Source organism: Lepus europaeus, chromosome 9 (assembly GCF_033115175.1).
Source record: "Lepus europaeus isolate LE1 chromosome 9, mLepTim1.pri, whole genome shotgun sequence".
Taxonomy (NCBI): Eukaryota; Metazoa; Chordata; class Mammalia; order Lagomorpha; family Leporidae; genus Lepus; species Lepus europaeus.
The window spans coordinates 20,130,313-20,147,356 of record NC_084835.1 but is presented as its reverse complement, the minus strand read 5'-3'; the positions used below and the strand labels follow the sequence as shown (position 1 = coordinate 20,147,356).

The window sequence follows — 17,044 nt, the reverse complement described above, 5'->3', positions numbered from 1 at the left end:
CACACGATCCCAACACGCGGCTGTCATTTTGTTCAAGATGCCTCAGGGAAACACGAGTTTACTGCGATGGCTAGTGCCAGCACTGGACAGTGTGTCTGATCTCTATGAGGGTGGCCGTGTCTCAGGTGGGGCTCGCTGGGGAAGGGGATTTGTGCGGAGGCTGGAGCTTGGTGGCAGCGACGGAAGCCTTTCCTGCGGCCCCTGTCCTCTGCACAGAGCCGGGTCCAGGGATGCATCTGGAAGAACAGGCTCCGTAGGGGTCACAGAAGGCGCTTGGAGCACAGGGTCCAAGCCCGGCTGCCCATGACAATCACCCAGGAGCCCGCGCACGTGCCCTGCTCGGTGGCTCCCTAGATGGACAACCGCAGCCCCCCCCCCCCCCCGGGGAAGGGCAGAGGGGGCCAGTGTTTGAAGGTTCGCTGGCCAAGATCGCGGTGCACACAGCGGAGGGGTGCCACAGGCCCACGGACAGCTGTTCAGAGTCTTACAGGCGGGAACTCTGGCCTGGTTGCTCAAAGGGTCTGGATTTGGGGCTGGCTGGGATAGAAATGCGAGAGTCGTCGACACCACATTTAGAGCTGCGACCGGAGCCTCCTCCGGTCATCAGCAGGATCCCTGGTCACAGGTGCAATGCTGTTGCCTCCAGCATCGCTGGTGCCTCCTACCCCAGCAAGTTCCGCCTCTTGGACGACAGGAGCCAACCAGGGGCACAGGCGCCTGCTTCCGGGCCCGCCCCCACCAGGACCGCTCCGCCCCCGATGGAAAGCCCCGCCCCCGCCCCGCCCCCGCAGGGAGCGCCCCGCCCACCTTGCCCGTGGACTCCGTGCCCCGCAGGATGCACAGGTACACCAGCAGCCAGGCCAGGAGCAGGCAGAGCGCCGGCTCCCACTGCACGCCGCCGCTCTCCTGGATGGACGGCGAGATGTTGAGGGTCTTGCGGTACCAGAAGTACTGAGTGGACGACGCCTTCTCGCACTCCTCGTCGTAGCCCGTGCGGTTTGCGTTCAGGGGGCACACGGACCACGGCAGGGGGTCCTGGGGGCGCAAAACAAGCGTGTGAGGGGGAGGCGGGGCTGAGGCCTGGATCACCGGTCACCGTGGCGGTGTTGGCGGGGTGGTGCGGGGCCCCGGAGGGCAGGGCTCCCTGTGGTAGAGACGGGATCCCAGCCATCATCAAGGGCACGGGAGCGCAAGATAGGGGCTCCAGGGAGGGGCCTTTCCTTCCTTGCTTAATCCACAGGTCTGCAGAGGACCACGGAGCTCTGTTGTGGGTGAAAAGGACCGGCCATCCAAGGGACAATGGCACCTTCATTTACCATGGGGGACTCTGACCCTCAGCGTGGGCAACTCTGACCCAGAATGGTCAGGACCTGGTCAGCGGACTGGTTTTTTGTTTGTTTTGTTCAAGTCCAACCAGAGAAGGCCAACTAGGCTCCATAACAAATCATACAGCGCAGGCTGCCTCTCGTTAGTCCCACTCCTGCTTCCCCAAGTCTACCCCCCCGCTACAGAGCCCTTTCCTTGGGATTGGTGCTGTTGTGCAGTGCCAACTAACTCAACCATCCATGCAGCCCTGCACAGAGGACAGGGACCAGTGCCCAGGCTTCAGAGTAAGAGGTGCTGCCCTCTTTCCCCTTGGAGGACTGGGGAGAGGCAGAGTCTCTGCTGGTGTTCATGGAACTCATGCACCTGCTCCATGCAAGGGCTCCATGGGGCCAGGGCCCAGCGCCCTCTGCTCAGCCTGGGGTGCTAGGCTTGCCCCGCCCCTCCTGCTGCTCCCCCAAGGCTGTAGCCCTCCCGCATCACCCCTGGCCCTAGCTGGGCAGCCCTGTGCCGCCCCTGTCTCTGGTGCCCATTCTTGCTCTGGCGTGGGCTCTGGCTCACCTGGAAGGAGTGGAAGAGGTACCAGAAGGCCCAGGCGTTGATGACGTTGTAGTACATGGAGAGGAAGAAGGAGACCACCACGCTGGCGACGCCTGCAAGGAGGCACAGGGGTGGCGATCAGGCGTGCAGGGACAAGATGGCCACAGCCCACCCAGCGTGCCCTCCTGGGGCTGCCCTTCACCAGGTCTGCGTGCAGTCAGTGTGACCAGGCAGCTGTCGGCACTGGGCACACTTGTTTCTCTTCCCCTAACCTCGCTGCCGTCTTCTGAGACATGAGGCTCACAAGGTTATCTTTAAGACCTCAATGCCAGGTACTGTGCTAAGCACATCATGTATCGTTGGTGCACACAACAGAATTATTTCCATTTCACAGAGGAAAAAACTGAGGCCCAGAGCTTGCCTAAGACCACCAGCTAGTAAGTGGCAGAGCTAGGGTTCAAACCTCATAGGGTGAGCCCTTGGTCACTGCCATGTGCCACCCATGTAACAAGGGCTCTCACCTTACTCATCTGAGATTGAATAACTGGGGACAAAACCTGACATCTGGTGGCAGGGAGCAGTGGTGTGGGAGGGGTGAGGGCTGTCCGACCTGGTCCAGCCTACATGGAACCCGGGGTGGGACTGGGAGCAGAGGAAGGGACGCCATCAGGGCAGCCATCCCCACCTCCTCTGAACTCACCCGCTGGGACAGAACTGGCCACGTGGGAGTGTTTACACAACAGGTGTCAGCAAAGGCTACAAACCAGTGTGGTTCCTCCCCCAACGCAGTCCCAGCGCTGACCGCCAAATGGCCACCTGCACTCCCGGGTTGGCACTAACATCCGGTGTCTTTGCTATTTTGCAGCAAATGCTGCCCCTGGGAAACCCTCTGAGATTATCTGTTCAGGCAGATTCTAAACCTCACACCTCCATGCAAAAATTCGGAGCTGTCAGGAACAGTAGGCTGTGTGAGTCTGGAGCCGACCCGGGAGGTCACAGGGCAGCTGTCTTCTGTAGGTGAGAGCAGGTGGCATCTGGCTGGCACCCCGCTGCCCCTGTCTGCTTCCCGTGTGGGCCCTTGGGATTGATGAGTGCAGGGAGGTGGGGAAACAGACCCTTCCCCTGCCGACCACGTGTGCCGCGCTTCTGCTCACAGGAGATGGTCTCCCCCCAGCTGCTCACGGTCAGGAAGAGGCAGTGAGTGTGGGTATCACAGGCCAGCCTGGGGCACATAGCAGTGCTCATGCCCCTGTGGGCTGCAAACACGCCCCCTGCCCCCAGCCCACGCTGCCCGGCACCCTCCTGGACTCTCTCTGGGGGGGGGGTCCCTGCGTGGGAGGGGGCTGGAGAGGGTCCCACGTACCGACGCCGCCAAGGTAGGGGCTGATGGTCCTCCAGGCACCGATGCTGCCCTGTCGCATGCGTTGCCCCACTGCCAGTTCCAGGTACAGGAGTGGCATCCCCTCCACCAGGAGCATGATGACGTAGGGGACCAGGAAGCTACCTGTGGGTGCCCAGAGCTGAGAGTTAGGCCGTCACCCATGCTGGCCTCCACACTGGCCTCTGTGCTGTCCTGTTGCCAGCCCCCGTGCCACGCCCTCCGTCACCCGACTTCTCTCTCTGCCACTCCTCCTGCCTCCTCTCCGTCTCCCTCCCCTTCCTCCTGCTGTCTTCCCACCTCCCAGTCCCTGGCATTTCTCACCCGTCCATCCATCCTTTGACCTCTGCTCACCCATTTGCCTGCTGGTCCACCCTGGTCCAGGGAAGACAGGCAGCCAGAAAATCTTTACCCCCAACCTGGCTGTCCCAAAGCCCCTGCCACCCAGCCCCACCGGCAGAACCCAGGCTCCTGTGAGCCACAGACCTTTCAAACCCACTGTTCCCATGGAGCCATCTTCAGACAGCTGCACGGGGTGGGGAGGAGCCACGGAGTGGCAGTGGAGCTGCGACATGGGGTCTGCCCTGCAGACGGCTGTCGGCTGCTCCTCTTGGTGGGCTCCCCACGTGTCCACCATGTCCCTGCCCCAGCTGCTGGCTCCTTGGCAGTGGACCTGACACAGGCTAGTGGGAGAAGGGACAGGGCTTCTGATTCTAATGAAACCAGGTCCGCCCAGCTGCAGAGTTCAGGGCGGGCTGCAGAGGGCGCTGTTCCACAGGTGTGAAGGTTCACGAGGAGTGCGCTCAGGTGGGTGGGCGCCCAGTGTTGCCTGAAATGCCCTCACGGTCCATGCCCGCGTGCCACCGCCCACTTTACCCTCCAGCTCCTGCCACCTCACAGGGACCCTGGCGTCCCCCTCAGACACCGCAGAGCCGTGCACTCGGGCAGGGAGACTAGAATGCACTAACTCAGGCGCTGTCCAGAGTTCTGCCATCCCAGGCAAAGCCGTGAGCCCCAGCCCACTTCTCCCCATCCCTGCTGGGTTATGTCGAGGGTTGTGGCTGGACAGAGACCCAGCAGAGCTCTTAGAGGGAAAGTCACTGTCCCTCAGGGGCAGCTGGGAAAGGTGGGCACCACCCCCTACTCCAAGCTCTGCATCATTCAAATACATACACAATCCAGGGAAAATTTCTGTGAAATCATGCTTTCAATAAGCAACACTTCAACAATAGGCCACCCATATATACATAACAGCAGGCTCAATCTGTATCTTACACTTTACACCCCAAAAAGCCCCTTATACTGCATCATAGACCTGTGCATACCACCAAGAAGCTGGGGAAAATCTTTCTGTAATTGGGTTAGGCAAAGATTGCTTAGCTACAACATCCAAAGCACAATCTATGGAAGCAGGTGGGGAGAGACTGGACGCCACTGCGTCTGCTCTGTGAGAGGCACTGCTCAGAGCTCACTCGCTACACTGAGAGACACAAAGTTGCACAACGTGAATCTGAGAAAATCTTTGTACCAAGAATACATAAGGATTCTCAACACTCAGTAAGCAAAGAACCCTTTCAAAAATTATACAAAAATCAGCCCAGAATTTCACCAAGGAACATACTCCTTATAACCTAAGTTCCTGCGGTAACGGAGTCCCTGAGACTGGATCACTTATAAAACCAGAAAGATCTTGGCTCTGAGTTCTGACACCTGCGAGTCCAGGAACATAGTGCCGGCTTCTGGTGAGGGGCTTGGCCCTGTGTCATCCCACACAGAAGGCAGGATGGCTGGAGAGGCCAAGAGGGAGCCAAACGTGCTTCTACAACAAACGCACTACAGGGAGACCAACGCGGACGCATCTTCATGGTCTGGTCACCTCTTCCAGGGACTTCCCTTTCAGCCCTGTTGCACTGGGGATTAGGTTCCCAACACACGAAGCTTTGTGCGACACATTCAAGCCACACAGTGAACAGGGCACGAAGAGACGCCCAGCAGACAAAGTCACTGTGAAGGTGCAAATTCAAACCACAATGAGATGCCATCTACTAGAAGGTCTAAAATTCAAACACACCGGCACTCAGGCCAAGTACAGGAGAGGATGTGGGGAGTCTCATACGTTGCCGGCGGGAATGGAAAGTGTCACGGCTGGATTGGGAAGCAGTCTGGTGGTTCCTTGGAAGGTGAGGCACACATTTGTCATGGGATCCAGCCGGTGGCAATGACACCAGAGAAATGGAAACCTAGGTTCACACAAAAACCTGCCTACAAATATGCTCTATATAGAAGCTCTATCCACAATTGCTCTAAGCTGGGAACAACCCAGTCACCCTCCAATGGGTAAATGAACAAAGAACGTGGTATACCACACAATGGAAAATTATTCAGCCAATCAATGGAACATCTGAAACTCCCAACAACACGCATGAATCACAGATGTATTGGGCTAAGTGACTCACACCAGACTCAAAAGGAAACACACTGGGTGATCCCACGCTTCAGAAAAGGCAAAACTACAGGAAAAGCAAACAGGTCTCTGGTAGCCAGAGGCCGGGGAGTGGGGAGGGACTTCCTTCCAGAGACATGGCTGTAGTGGTGGCAACACAACCAACCGTTTATATGAGTATTTGTCAAATTCAAGGACTATATCTTAATAAAACAAAAGCTTATCTTGTAATCAGTTTGAAAACAAGGCTGCTGGGGTGGGCGTTGGGTACAGCAGCTAAGTCACTTCTCTAGAGGGTCATAACCCACATCAGAGGGCCTGGGATCAAGTCCCCTCCTCCCCTTTTTTGTTAATGTTTATTTATTTGAAAGTCACAGTTACAGAGAGAGGGGGAGAGACAGAAAGAGAGATCTTCCACCCGCTCGTTCACTCCCCAGATCATTCCAACAGTCAGGGCTGGACCAGAGCTCCCATGTGGGAGGCAGAGGTTGTAACAGACCATCTTCCACTGCTTTTCTCAGGCAATTAGCAGGGATCTGGATGAGAAGTGGAGCAGCCGGGACATGAACCAGCACCCATATGGGATGCCAGCATTGTAGGCAGCAGCTTTACCTGCTATGCCACAGCAGTGGCCCCCACCCCTGGCTATTGAAGGGATCCCAACCAGCAGATGGGAGACGTGTGTGTGTGTGTGTGTGTGTCTGCTTTTCAAAACAAGTAAAAATTTAGAGAAACCAAGTATACTAACCCTTTCCCCAGTGCTCCATGCTCCTTGGATGTATTTATTCTGATGCTGGCTGGACGCAAGGAGATCTGGGTGTAAGAGAGGCAGATGGGGGCCTGCAATGGGCTTCTGGTTAGGGCATCCTTGGTAGACTAAGGTAGCCACATGCTTCTTCCCATGCAGAGCTGGCGTCTATTTGCCCACACTGACAATCAAGACTGGCCTTGGGACTTGCATGGTCCAGCGAAATGTGGCCAAAAGGACACCACGTGGTGCCAGAGCCCAGGCCTCAGAACACCTCGCAGCTTCACCTGCGTGCTTCTGGAATGTGGCCCTGGGACGTCCAGGTTCCCGCGCCAGCGGACGAGAGGCCCTGCGGGGAGAGGACGAGGGGTCCAGCCACCTCCAGGAGCGAGGCCACATGCAAGAGCCTGCAGACTGCCCAGGGGCCCTGCTGGCCAGAGGGAAGCCATCCACTGGTGCTGCTTTAAGCCATGTGGATCTTTCTTTTCCTACCTCTCAGTATTTGTGCAGACATTCCCTCAAAAACAAGCACCTTCCCTGGGATCTCCGAATGCCAGTGCCATCAGCAGCATTAGGAAGCTAGCGTGGACAGACACAACACTCGTATTTGACCTACAGGTGCTGCTGGCCTTCTGCCAATTGTCCCCCATGAGGTCCTTTGCCTGGTCTAGGGTCCAGCTCACAAATCCACGGGGCCTCTCGTTGTCACATCTCTGCCATCTCCTTTGATCTGGGGTGGCCCCTTGGACTCTCCTCACCTCGACACTTTGGGAGAGTACCAGCAGGTGCCTCTGTGGAATGTCCCTGCCGCTGGGTCTTGGCAGAGACACTGAAGTAATCCTGCGCCCTTGTCCAGAGGCACAGGACGCCAACTCGTCCTGCTGGTGAACTTTGCTCACCTGGTTAAGGCAGTGGCTGTCAGTTTCTTCTGCCCCAAGTCGCCACTGTCCCCTGGAAATGATTAAGTCCCTGGTGGGAGGTATTTTGAGACTAGAGAAATACTCCAAGGGCACTTCAAAAAGTTTGTGAGAATGGCATGAAAAGTGTACGTTGGTTCAAAGAAAAAGATGTTGAAATCCATGCATCTTGGGGTCTTCAACAAGCACATGGAAACTGTGGGCCATGAAAAACTCTGCATGGATTTCCAACAACTTTTTTTTTTTTTTGCACTAGTGGAGGGTGGGAGGTCAGCAGCTTGGGGTGGGAGACAGAAGCCCCTGTTCCCCAGGGCCTCAGAGGCCAAGGTGGGGTGGTGGGGGATGTTTGTGGGTTTTATTGGGGATCAGGGGGATAAGGAAGAGCCAAACAGGCTTTGTCCTCCCAGCCTGGCTGGGCTCTGCGCCCCTGCCATGCCGTTCCCTCCACGGGGAACGCATTTTCTCTTTTCTTATTTCTGTCCAAACCTGGCTTCCTCAGAGGGTCTCCCTGTCTGCCCCGCCTAAAACAGCCCCCAGGCTCCCGCTGACCCCTTGCCCTGCCCGGCTTGCCCTCGGAGCGGTTACCTGGGTGAAAAATGCGGTCACTGTGTGTTTCTCTCGTGTCTGTATTCCCAGCGGTGTGGAAACTCGCTCCCCGTGCTGCTCAGAACAGCCCCGGGCAGGGGGCTGGAGCCCAGAGAATCTTCCATACACATCACTCCCTCGGGGCACCCCTCTGGATCACTCAGAACTCAGCTGGGGCTCCCCTGTGGCCCCACAGCCCCTGCTGTTGAAGCACTTGCCTTTCCACCAAGTGTCTACTGCCTCTCCCACATCAGCCCCAAGCAGTGAGCTCCTGGAGCACAGGGATGGGTCCACGTGGCTCCCAGGTGATCACTAATTTCCAACAAAGAGCCTGGCCCAGAGTGGTGGAGCATGATTAAATGTTTGTTGAATGACTTCCTAATGGTAAATGGTTCTGCCGAGGTGGTTCTAGTTGAGTGGGTGGGCCAAGAGAGTACTGATGGGGAATCATGATAGAAAATTCTGGGAAAGTTCCCTGTGATGCTAAAGACCTTTCCTTTAAAAACTCCATATAAAATGACTTTAAATGCTGACTGTACTTGGAGTCTGTATTAGATGACATGTACATTGGGTGGCTCCGCATCAGCTTACACCTCCCTCAGAAAGGATAAGCAACCAGAAAGAAGGCTTGGACCTATCTCTAACACTTTATAGATTGAAACAAAGAACCAGTCTAGGGTTAGCATAATGGCTAAAGCCATGGCCTACAAAGCCAGCATCCCTTATGGGTGTTGGTTTGGGTCCCGGCTGCTTCACTTCCAATCCAGCTTCCTGCTAATGTGATTGGGCAAGCAGTAGAGGATGGCCCAAGTGCTTGGGCCCCTGCCACCCATGTGGGAGACTCGGCAGAAGCTCCTGGCTTTGACCAGCCCAGCTCCAGTTGTTGTGGCCATTTGGGGAGTGAGCCAACAGATGGAAGATCTCTCTTTGTCTCTCCCTCTCTCTCTCTGTCTCTCTGTAACTGTGACTTTCAAATAAATAGATCTTTTTTTTTTTTCCAAGACCAGTCTAAGGCATCAGAGCAAATGTCTTCCCTGAAATAGATTGACTTTGAGAAAGAGAAGAAAGTCAACAGGACTCTGTGTTTATGGAACAGCACTAGGCAATGAAGAAGACCAGCTACAAGGAATGAAGATTTTATGAAAAAACAGATGGCCGAACTCAATACTCCTTAGAGGCAATAAATGAAGTAAGAAACATGTTTAGGGGCCGGTGCTGTGGCGTAGTGGGTAAAGCCGCTGCCTCCAGTGCCAGCATCCCTATGGGTGCTGCTTGGAGTCCCGGTTGCTCCACTTTCGATCCAGCTTTCTGCTATGGCCTGGGAAAGCAGTAGAAGATGGCCCACGTGCTTGGGCCCCTGCACCTGCGTGGGAGACCCAGAAGAAGCTCCTGCCTCCTGGCTTCGGATTGGTGCAGCTCTGACCATTGCGGCCATCTGGGGAGTGAACCAGAGGATGGAAGACCTCTCTCTCTCTCTCCGTGCCTCTCCTTCTCTCTTTGTGTAACTCTTTCAAATAAATAAATAAATCTTAAAAAAAAGAGAGAGAGAAAAGAAAAGGAAAAGAAACATGTTAACCACAGCTCAGAAGAAAAGAATAAAGAGACAGAGATTCTAAGAATCAAGAAGGGAGGCCTGCGTGATGGCACAGGGTTAAGCTTCTACTTACATTGCCAACATCCCATATTGGAGCATGGGTTCAAATCTCAGCCAGTCCACCTCTAATCAAGCTCCCTGCTACCATGCGTGGGAAGCAGTGGAAGATGACTTGAGCACATGGGCCTCTGCACCCAAGTGGGAGACCTGGATTGAGTTTCTGGCTCCTGGCTTAGGCCTTGGCCCAGACCTGGCTGTTGTGGCCGTTTGAGGAGTGAACCAGCAGATGGAAGGTCCTGCTCTCTTTGTGTCTCTGTTGTTCTGCCTTTCAAATAAATAAATAAATAAATCTTCAGTAGAAGAAATGATCACATGGTTAAGAGCACAAGATTTAAAAAGAACCAAGAATGAACATGGCTACCAGCCTCAGTATTTATCTGTAGAACCAAGGAAGAGAGAACACTACAGACACAACAGCTGGAACACACACAGTGACAAAACCTAAGACATTTTCCTGGATGTGTATAATAAAAGGGTTTCCAAATACTGTCTAAAGCTGATCAAAACATATTTAATACTTTGACATGTAGCTCCAGTTTTTGGAAAATAAGCTATCACATACATTCACATACTATCTTAGGCATCTAAGGTACCCAACAATAGATAAACAGTAAAATCAGCTGCAGTATTCTCCTATACAGAACTGAAAATCCAGGGCTGGAACTGTGGCTTCAGGCCTTGGCCTGAAGCACCGGCATTCCACGTGGGTGCTGGTTCTAATCCCACTGCTCCTCTTCCCATTCAGCTCTCTGCTATGACCTGGGAAAACAGTGCAAGATGGCCCAAGTCCTTGGGCCCCTGCACCTGCATGGAAGACCTGGAAGAAGCTCCTGGCTCCTGGCTTCAGATTGGTGCAGTGCCGGTCATTGTGGCCAATTGGGGAGTGAACCAGCGAATGGAAGACCTCTCTCTCACTCTCTGCCTCTCCTCTCTCTCTGTAATTCTGACTTTCAAAAAAAAAAAAAAAATCCAAAAGCAAGAGAGAAATACCTATAGATTTTCATGATGCTACCAAAAACAAAGTGTTATCAGAAATTCTCTGAACATGAGCCACAGCCAACCAATGTTAGGTCAAAAAATCCAACTCAACTATGGAGTTGTTTTAAAGAACTAACAAGTGGTAAATAAACAACAACAAAAAAAACAGAATTAGGCCTAGAATAATACTATTAATGTAATGGTGAAAATACTACAAATGGAAAATACATCTTATGAATCAGAAGAAACTTAAGATTAACAGTAAAATATTCATCCTGTGTCTAAAATCAAAAATTATATCAATAAAACTTGTTACATGGAGTGGGTTGAGGAAGGGGACAAGAGTGGAAATTTTCCCCAATTTTTGTAGGGTGATAGCTCTTGATCCAGATAATTAGGAAAAGTACTTCTTTTCAGAAGTTTAAATTAACTAATAATAGAAGAAAAATAGGACCTATCTTCTAAATCATTTGTGGGAATAAAAGCAAAAAAATACTTAATTTTTGAACGCAATATAGCCAGTTGCCTATAAAGTCTGGTTCTAATTTGTTAAAGCAAATATGTTAACAATAATTACCTGAGTGGTGGACTTTTGGGCGATTTTGTATTTTATTCTTTCTGTATCTTCCAGAACTTCTACCCTGAACATGGATTATATATATAACCTGCACCTAAAATTATCCTAGAGCGTGCTGTTATTTTTCTCATTGTTACAGCCAGTACCTCGTCTACTTGCAAAATCCAAGAATCTAACGAGAAGAAAAAAATTCCTTTCTGTATGGAATTCCTCCTCGCAAGCCATCGGATCATGCTGGGTCTCCCCTGAGGCCCACAGAGATGGACGGACCAGAGCCAGCACCTTCAGGCGTCCAAGCGCCATCTCTCGCTTCTCTGCACGGCCTTGTCCTTTGCAGAAACCAGCAGGAGTGTGGTGCGCATGCGCTGCATCTCGGCGCGCAATCCCAGTGGATGCTGAAATCCCAAGTCCAGGGGCTGCACCGTGAGCACCACTGCTCTCCTCCACGGGACAGCCCCAAGTCCCCCCACCTTGGCCTTTCCGAGAATATTCCTATCTGGAGTCAAAAGCGGACAATATGTAGCAAGCAAAAAGCCAAGGCACAGGTGAAATCAAGGTCCTGCTTTCTCTCTGTGCCCCGCTGTGGTGCAAAGCTTCTAGGATGCCTCACCTTTGCTTTGCCCAGCCCTGCCAACAGCATCATCACTTCACCTGCCGCCCGACCCGTCCGTGGCCTCCATCCCAGCATCTCTGTAACCCACAGCTTGGACCACGCCGCTCCCCTGCCCGAGCCTTGGATGAGGCTGTCACTCCGGACCAGCCGGCTCCCTCTCCCACGGTGCCCCAGCCCTGCCCGCATCCTGTTCAGCCTTCGCCCTGCAGTGCTGCCCCTTCTGCACACGTGGTCCCCTCTACCTGGTGAGCTTTGGTCGTCAGGCAAGGGTGATTCAACGCTGCCATCGCGGGGAGCTTTCCGAACTTCTCCTGGATAGTTTCAGCAAAGCTTCCGAGCAGCCGTTTGCCCAAGCTCTTCCTGCTGGGTGCAGAAGGGGTGTGCCCTCCCTCCCCCGGGGAGTCACAGCTCCCAGCACAGCCGCTGGCTTGTAGCAAGACTCACCAACTTAAAGCAAGTGCCTGGAAGGTTCACAGTGTTTATTTTAGCAAGACACTTTATTTTAAAGGTTTATTTATTTATTTGAAAGAGAGAAAGACAGAGAGAAAGACAGATCAATCTCCCATCCGCTGGTTCACTCTCCAAATGGCTGCAACAGCCAGAGCTGTGCCGATCCGAAGCCAGGAGCCAGGAGTTTCTTCTGGGTCTGCCATGTGGGTGCAGGGGTCCAAGCACTTGGGCTGTTCTCCACTGCTTTCCCAGGCAATTAGCAGAGAGCTAGATCAGAAGTGGAGTGGCCAGGACCTGAACTGGTGCCCATAGGGGATGCCAACATTGCAGGTAGTGGTTTGTTGGCTATGCCACAATGCTGGCCCCAACAGTATTGATTTTTAAATTGTCCTCTGTGCCTTCCTGTTATTAATAGGACTAAGATTAGGGTTCACTACCTGGGCAGCACAGAATTCCCTGGGGAGCTTTAAAGCATCTGCTGTTCAGGCCACACTGAGATGAACCCAGTTGGGATTTCTGGGGGTGGGACACAGGCACTGGTGCTAGAGGCTGGCCCACCTGTGCATAGACACTGCATTCCTGACTGGTTGCTTCCCCTCCCCATCAAGTGGGGTGACACAGTCAGACCCCACAGTGCACTGAACGGGACTGACAGCCTCCCTGGGGAGCCCAAGGAGGGCTGCACGGAAGAGGAGGCCTTTAGTTTTGGGTCAGAGGACCATAGACATTGCCGGGGCTACTCTGGGCACAGCAGAGACGCTGGACCAGAAGGGGCAGGGGCAATTACAGAAGGACACACGGCACATACATAGGTCCTTGGCCAGGGCTCCTCCAATGTCAAGGTGAAGCCGGGGCTGAGATTCGAATCACAACCAAGGAAGGAAGCACCCTGGCTGGGGGTACTTGGAGAAGACCTGGACAAAGGAGTAGCCGCCGGCAGCCTGCCTTCGTCAGACTCAACACACCGGTTCCGGGGCAGGAAGCCCGGGCCTGGACACCAAAGGGGCTCCAGCCCCCGCCACCTCCCGCCCCCCCTGGAAGCCACCTGTTCTTGTCTGAATTGTTTCCCATGTGTCAGTGAGGGGGACAGGATCGCGCACGGGAGTCCCATGCAAACGAAACTGAATGCTCGCAGAAAATGCTCCACCCTGTGCCCGGCTCCCATCAGGACCCGACAGAGCGCCTGCCACCAGCACCGAGTTGAGACCCAGGCCTCTCAAGGCCCCTGGCACTGGTGTTTCCTGACTGCCGGGGTCCAGCATCTCAAGCTCACTTTGGCAACTGTGTGTGGGTGGCACTTTCCAACCTCTGAAACCCGGGTTCTGTTCACCTCAGGGTCCGTACAAACAGCACGAGCCAGAGCCTGAGAGGTCCCACATTCCGATGCACCTTGCAGGCGGACACGGCGGTCCTGGTTACCTGTCCGTCCCTATGCTGATGGGGCTGGGTGCTGGCCTGAGAGCTGCGGCTTGCACGGCTCTTGGCTCCAGTGGTTCTGGGACTGGCTCAGACCAGGTCACAGAAGCCAAATGTATCCATCTTTCCCCAACCCCACATTCTGGGACAATCCAGCAGCAGTCTGAAACCTGCCACCGTGGGAGTATTCACACCGATGACCAGCAAATGCTGCAAATTAAGCCCCCCACCCCCCGGCCCGCCCCGCACTGAGCACTCTGTGCTGGGGCCACGCACTAGCAGCTTCAGCCTCACTCAGGGGTTTGTTGGACATGCAGAACCCCACCCTCCATAGCAGGCCTGTAGTTTACCCAGATGCGAGGTTACAGTTCGAGATGTGGGACAGCAGAGAGACAGGACTGGAAGAGCTGGCTTCCGGTCCCAGACAGGAGCCGGTGCTTTGAGGGGGATGGGGACATGCGGGCTGAGAGTGTCGCCGTCCCAATGTGTGTGTAATCAGGTGCTCCCTGAGGTCACTTGCTTTACTGTTCCAATATTACAAAGAAAATAAAGGAAAACAAACCACCCAGCTCCTTCCTCCAGCCACACCATTGTGCTCAGCTCCCCGTGCAAAGTAAATTGTAGGTGCATTTGTTCTTCACACTGGGGACAGGGACATTCACGCTCCCTGCTTTCTTCCCAGCCAGTGCCCTTGACTTTCACGTGGTCCCCAGGGCCCTGCTGACTTTTTCACAAGGCAATTTTGTGGGGTTCCTTCCGCTGCCTCTGTGTCTCTGGCCCAGGTGGCCAGAGCTGTGCAGAGAGGATCAGTGCCGAGGCCATAATCTTCAGTATTAACATTCCTTGTGCTGGGCCTGGCTCCGAGAGCAGGCAGGAAACAAACCCCCCAGTCACTCCGGAGTCCGCACCGGCACTTAATCCACTTGATTCTGGGAAGTATTTTGGCAGAGCCAGGCGCTGTGGTTTGCAAACAAGCCCTTTGTTTGCTGGGGTGCACGCGTGGGCGTTCTCCCAGCCCAGACAGCAGCCCAGGTGGAGGAAACGTCTGGGCAGGGTCGAGGCAGAGAGGCCGTGGTGCCGGGACACACACCTGTTCCCGAAAGTCAGGGGAGGGGCAGGGAGCACCAGGGAGTGAGATGGAGATTCTGTGCAGGTGCAGGTAGTCAAGTGCCTACTGTCCGGGATGAACTGTTTGATCTTTCGATTGTCTAGGACGGTGCCATCCACCTGACCTATAGCCATGCCTGTCCCCGATCCCTGCCACTCAATGTACCTGTGCAGTCAGCCAGCCAAAGCAGCCCCTGAACCACACACCTGGAAGGTTTCTTTTTCCTGGATCCGGAAGGTTTTGAGGTTCCCTAGCAACTCCTTGGTTAGCAGTATATTCTGCTTCAGAACAACTCAACCCCACCTGGGCCCGCCTGCAGGTGGCTCAGGTAATGATGTTGCTACAAACAAGGCATCAAAGAGTCAGGTGACTCTGAGCTCGCCTGGCCAGATGGTTGGGCAACCAGCACCTGGGATAGAGGTGTCCTGGGAAGGTGTGCTGAGGCCAGAGGGATGTTTTCAAGACTCGGCCACAGAGCTGTTACAGCCCAGCACCGACAGCACATGGCCTGAGCTTTCGCTACAGCGCATTTCTGCATTGCAAATAAGAAAAGGAGAATTAAGAATGCATTATTTAAGAAAACTTCAGGTTAACCTTTGCTTGAGTTGTTACTGGGCAGGTGGGGGTGGGGGGAGGAGGGTGAGAGCTTGGTCCTCAAATGCAAGTCGAACTTCATCAATATTTTGCTCCAACATCTACCCATGTCCCTTATGGTGGAGAAACCACGCTGGTTGCAGAAGACACGTACACACACAAAGGTACACAACACTCGCCCAGTGGCAACTGCTGTTAACACCACTGGATTTCTTCCCATGCTTTTCTTTGCAGATTTTTAACCAAGGTTGGGGAAAAAAAGCTTGCACAGCTTTGAATCTGAAGTTGTACAATGTAGCACCGCCTTGCATGCGACTTTCCCTCCCTCTGCCTCAGAGACAGAGCACCCCCTACACACAGGCTCTGAGCCCACTGAGGCCACCCCCTCTCAGCCGAGGTCTTAGGCAGTTTCCAGTGATCTGCTCTGAATAAAAGCCGGTGACCATCTTTCTGTTTTCTGCCACAACACTGATCATTTCCTTTAGCTAAAATACTAGAAATCAAACAACTGAGACTTTTTTTAAAAAATGCTAAGACTTGAATTCCTGTGGCCACACTGCCTTCCAAAAAGACACCTGGGCTTCACAGAGGTGTGTGGCGTGTGACACCCACTCCCAGCTCTCTGCAAGCTAAGGGCGTACCGGTGAGGGTGCAACGGTGCCTCCAAGAACAATTCCTATTATCACACAGACACACACTGATTGGCCTCTCCTGCCTTCTGCAGGCACAAACCACACCAACTCTCTTTACTAACAGATCAAGAAACGGTTCAGGATCCCTTTAACTTGAGTTTCAGACCACGCTGCTTGGGATTTAAGTCCAGGATCTGAAAGTTGCATAACGACTTTGAGTTAAACCAGACAATCTCCGACTCACTTTTCACGGGTCAACGTCAAGTTTACTCACTTGAAAGTCCGATCATTGCCACCTCGCCTCCCGAGGGAGGAAACCCGTGGCCCCGCGCCTCCGGACGCGCTCCAGGCGACAGCCGGGCAAGCTGGGGCGGGGGGCGGGGGCTTGGCCGCCCTAGGAAGAGCAGCGGAGGGGGGCTTGGGTAGGGCTCCGGCTCCGGACGTCCTGGGAGCGGTTCCGGACCCCGTGGCTTTGCGCGGATGCCTGAGCTCGGCGAGCCTCGGTGTGCCGGTCTGCGACCTGGGCGCGATCCCCGCGCACCGCCCGGCGCCTGGGGGTTACACGACTCGGAGCCCGGGCGCGCACTCACCTCCGCCGTACATCTGGCACAAGTAGGGGAAGCGCCACACATTGCCCAGGCCCACGGCGTAGGAGATGCAGGCGAACACGAACTGCAGCGGGTTCGACCACAGTGGCCGCGCCTTCTCCATGGCCCCGGCTCGGCGCGCTCGGCTCCCGCTCGGGCGCCCCCGTGGCTGTGTTGGTGCGCGGCCGCCAGGCGCACCTTCCCGCCCCGGCCTTGAGTGGTCCCGCTGCCGCACACGCGCTTTTTAATCGCTAATCTCATTAACCGCGCGCCCGGCGCAGGGGCGAGGCTGGTAAATGGATGATGGCGAGCCCCACCCTCCTGGCCGCCGCCGCCAGGAAGGCGCTCGAGATCGCGGCCCACCCACTGGCGTCGGCACGGCCTCTGCGGGGCCGGTGGTTTATGGAGGGCCCGCGTGGCGCCCCGCGTCGTTTGGGGACGCGGCTGTGACCCCCAGAGACATCCCCCGCTCTCCTGGAGCTGACAAGCGAACCAGGCTGC

The 17,044-nt window shown here is 54.7% G+C and overlaps 1 protein-coding gene across 1 annotated transcript in view; it reads right to left on the bottom strand.

Moving 5' to 3' along the window:
* The window catches only part of LOC133766460 (sodium- and chloride-dependent transporter XTRP3), a 32,114-nt gene extending 15,310 nt beyond the window's left edge, over positions 1–16,804 (bottom strand). The window contains exons 1-5 of the mRNA XM_062200134.1: positions 16,781–16,804; positions 16,547–16,712; positions 3,227–3,367; positions 1,885–1,976; positions 808–1,035 (exon numbers count right to left, since the gene is read on the bottom strand). Of these exons, the coding sequence (XP_062056118.1) occupies positions 808–1,035; positions 1,885–1,976; positions 3,227–3,367; positions 16,547–16,712; positions 16,781–16,804 (651 nt within the window). The remainder of the gene's footprint in view (positions 1–807; positions 1,036–1,884; positions 1,977–3,226; positions 3,368–16,546; positions 16,713–16,780) is intronic.
* Between the last annotated feature and the right edge of the window lie 240 nt (positions 16,805–17,044).